This window comes from Brassica napus, chromosome C8 (genome assembly GCF_020379485.1).
Source record: "Brassica napus cultivar Da-Ae chromosome C8, Da-Ae, whole genome shotgun sequence".
In the NCBI taxonomy this organism is placed as follows: Eukaryota; Viridiplantae; Streptophyta; class Magnoliopsida; order Brassicales; family Brassicaceae; genus Brassica; species Brassica napus.
In genome coordinates, this window is record NC_063451.1 from 22,565,176 (window position 1) to 22,568,851 (window position 3,676).

Genomic DNA, 3,676 nt, shown 5'->3' on the forward strand with positions numbered 1-3,676 from the left:
AATTGAAGTAACCTAAATTCTACCTACCATCTTCAAAGACCTAAAACACACCCGCTGACGCCGATAATTTTTCTTGAATAAATGAAAGCACATGTTGTACGAAAAATACAATAAACGTACTTTGCATACCATGCACTGATGCACACACATCCACAATAAATAAATGTTGGTCAAACATCAAAAACAATTAAAGCTTTAAAGTCCACATAAATATAAATATAGTGGAGTATATATATAAGGTAACAGAGGATTCGTGACAGAAGGAGGATTTTGCTTTACGATTGAAACGATAACTTTCACCAAAATGCTTCTTTTTAATAATAAGAAACAAAAAATGGGAACGCTGGAAGGATATCCTCGTATTTTTAGCCAAAAACATATTATATTGTGTAGTATCTTCTTAAGAGGAATAAAAATATACACAATATCTCTGATACGCAATGGATATGGGGAGTTTAAATAATAAGTAATGTGATTAACAAGGGTAGTTGCAGTGTGAGCAGGTGCACATCAAAAGCTGGCAGCCCACAGGCGAGCATAACAAGACCAATGGCTGAGATTTGATCACTTATCTGTCATGTATCCGAATCTTAGGACACGATTGGGCTTCCACGTCCACAAATGTCAAATAGATGTATCCTTAGTGTTGTGAGATCATAAATTCTTAAAGGCAAATGTGGATAGGGACATATTTTCACTTTTGTTTCTATGCAATTTTGTCGGTTTGACATTTTATGTACAATACCTCTTTTTGTTTAACGCTGATATTTGATGCCCGGAAGGATGAATTTGCCTAAATTTTTATTTTTTTCCCCTAAGGGTAGCTTTGACCAAAATTGTTAGCATACATGATTTGTCTAACTCATGGAAATTAAGCTCAAATTTTGCGAAACAGATAAAAGTATAATCGTTTCTTTTTATCTGCGATTATCATCTAAAACTCATTTATCTCTTATCTCAGTTTTTCAATAGTTGCCTTTTATTTTGTGTACAGTTTTAGTATAACAATGTATATTGTAAACATAGTTTTGATAAAATAATACATTTATTAAAGGTTTTTAGTATAGAAAAAAGTTAGGTTAAAAATTTGTGGCTTAGTAATTTGTGTTAGTATACCAATTGTTTCACTATCCAAAATTCAATATTAAATATTGTTTCTTTTTACATATTATGCTATCTCTACACATCATCCCTAGTTTTCAAAGTGGTAGAAAATGTTTTTTCAGAAGGTGGACACAAGCTGAGGCTAAGCAGAAAAAAAAAAGTTTTAACTAAATTTCACAGAAAAACAAATTTAGGTTAAAAATGTAATTCCTGAAAGCTGCATTATTTGGTCCTCTTAATAGTTTATATATTAAAAGAATGGTCCTAAGAGAACCATTTGTTTCTTTAAGGCACCATCCTCCACAATATAAAAAGCTAACGAGTAAACAATAGAAGAAATTGAAATATAGGACATAACCACAAACTCCTAGGGAGATCTGGCATTATTGAAGCTCAAAGTGTCAAACTATGGATCCTTATAAGAATCCTAATCCGAAAGGGTACCAGCGACAGAGACCATTTGTCTCAGCCGGCGAAGGTGGCAGCAGCGGCGGCTCCGATATGCCCCATGATATAGATGACAATAAGAAGAAGAAGAAGCTTCTTCACCGCGACATCGAACGCCAGAGAAGACAAGAAATGGCTACACTATATGCTTCCCTTCGTAGTCACCTACCTCTCCAATACATTAAGGTTCATATTCTTACTCACTTTTTCTCAAATTTTATTATTTACTTAATATCATTTGTCCGAACAACAAACAAGATTTGGTGGGATTTGTTTTCTAGGGTTATGAACATGTCTTTTTCTTGATTTTTTTAGGGGAAGAGAGCTGTTGCGGATCATGTAAATGCAGCGGTTGGTTTCATTAAGGACACAGAAACACGGATTAAAGAACTCAGTGCAAGAAAAGACGAGCTAAGCAGAGAACAAACATGTCAGAGATCGGATCCAGACCTAGCAAGAACTGGATTCGAGTTAGGCAAATCGGATCCGGCGAGTTTGATTGTGCAACCATGCGTGAACGGTTTCGAAGTGGCGGTGAGCAGCAACTCTTCAGGTCCTGACGCTTTGCCACTTTCAAGAGTGCTTGAGGCACTTCAGGAGTTAGGGCTTGAAGTCATCAACTCTCTCACCACACGAGTAAATGAAAGGCTCATGCACACTATTCAAGTCGAGGTATGGTTATATGCCATGTCAACTGCACTTAGTCTAGGGTTTTCACTATATATGTATATAACTATATTCGATACATACAGGTTAATACTTTCGGATGTTTGGACTTAGCTTGGTTGCAGCAGAAGCTAGTCGAGGAGTTGATCCTTTCGCCGGGGTACTAATAACTAAGAAACATAACATATTTAGTTTTAAGAACTTCTTCATCATATGATCTCTTTTCCAAGTACTCGTTTTTGTTGTTGGTATATATGTATGTGGTTTGAATTTTAACCAAATATAAAGTCATTTCAAATTTATTTCTCTTTTCAGATTTGGTATTAATATAAGCAAAGTGTTTTGTAGATACTCTATTTTTCGTTGCTCCAATAGATTATATATTCTCTTGCTCATGAACTTTATATGTGTGTATTTAACTAATATGAAATATATATATATATATATATACAAAATTTTGACATGCCTTCTAGCTATGGTACCAATGAAACACAAATATATGCTATATACGTTCGATATGGCATATATTTTTCACGCGTTTTACAACATAAGTATAGTTTATATTCTAACTAATTTCATGGTATGCTAAATGCAGAAATATCTAAAGCTATCTTGAAACTTCATCTTGGGAGCGGGCCTTGAAATTCATTCGTGGATGGAGGTGCTTCGGTTTAAACAAGTTCAAGGCTGTCCTTTTGTTATGTTTCAAAAGACTTTAGGGGTAGCTAGGTCATAAAATTCACCATCATTCACTGCCCCCACCGTACAGACCAAGGGTTTGATGTTTGCAACATTGCATTTTACTCACCATCTTAGGTTTTTGTGTGTTTGCTTTACATTTTGCTTCTATTTATTACCTCCAAATTTCAGCTATCATGTTTCCCTTTCATTAAAATGTTTTGTATCATTCCATAGCGGATTTTTGGTATGAATCTAAGGGTTTTATATAATATGTATCCCATGAATCATTAAGTCTTATTGGAAGGAATAATCGTTAAGGGTAGCTTAGTGAAACAAATGCGATAGCATAATATACCACCTAGTTTTAACCAGAAAGGTATAAAGAGATCAACATGTTGTGTACTTATTTATGCTAATGTTTTAATTGTATCGAGATTCAAAGATGCATAATGCAAATATTATATTTACTATATGAAGCAATGGTAGGTGGGAACCATCTTTTGGGCTCTATTGATCATAATCTGCAAGATTGTTCTCGACCTAACTACTGATTTTTGTTCGTTATTAATATCTCCTTCGCTATCTTCTATATTTTATGTGATGTTTAATACATATATAGGGATGAAAATTGAGAAGGAACAACCCTTATTTCTGCGACATAGTGAGTTATCAAATAAGAGAAACGATATATGAATTATAAATACAAATCATGATCTAGAAATCAAACGTTTGAGCAATTTGAACGTGCCAAACAAAGGATCCAAATGAATACCAGATA

The 3,676-nt window shown here is 34.2% G+C and overlaps 1 protein-coding gene across 1 annotated transcript; it reads left to right on the top strand.

The window, feature by feature from the left end:
* Positions 1-227: 227 nt before the first annotated feature.
* On the top strand, positions 228-3,235 carry LOC106359043 (transcription factor bHLH126-like). Its single transcript, XM_048766593.1, has 4 exons — positions 228-1,737; positions 1,867-2,223; positions 2,304-2,377; positions 2,813-3,235. The coding sequence occupies exons 1-4, from the start codon at positions 1,513-1,515 to the stop codon at positions 2,820-2,822; spliced, it is 666 nt and encodes a 221-aa protein (XP_048622550.1). The 5' UTR covers positions 228-1,512; the 3' UTR covers positions 2,823-3,235.
* Positions 3,236-3,676: the final 441 nt, after the last annotated feature.

What these genes read in the sequence shown, in the direction of transcription:
- LOC106359043 (XM_048766593.1), top strand. Translation starts at nt 1,513, where the DNA reads ATGGATCCTTATAAGAATCCTAATCCGAAAGGGTACCAGCGACAGAGA. An exon ending in TACCTCTCCAATACATTAAG is followed by an intron (nt 1,738 to 1,866) that starts GTTCATATTCTT and finishes TGATTTTTTTAG; the next exon opens with GGGAAGAGAGCTGTTGCGGA. An exon ending in TGCACACTATTCAAGTCGAG is followed by an intron (nt 2,224 to 2,303) that starts GTATGGTTATAT and finishes CGATACATACAG; the next exon opens with GTTAATACTTTCGGATGTTT.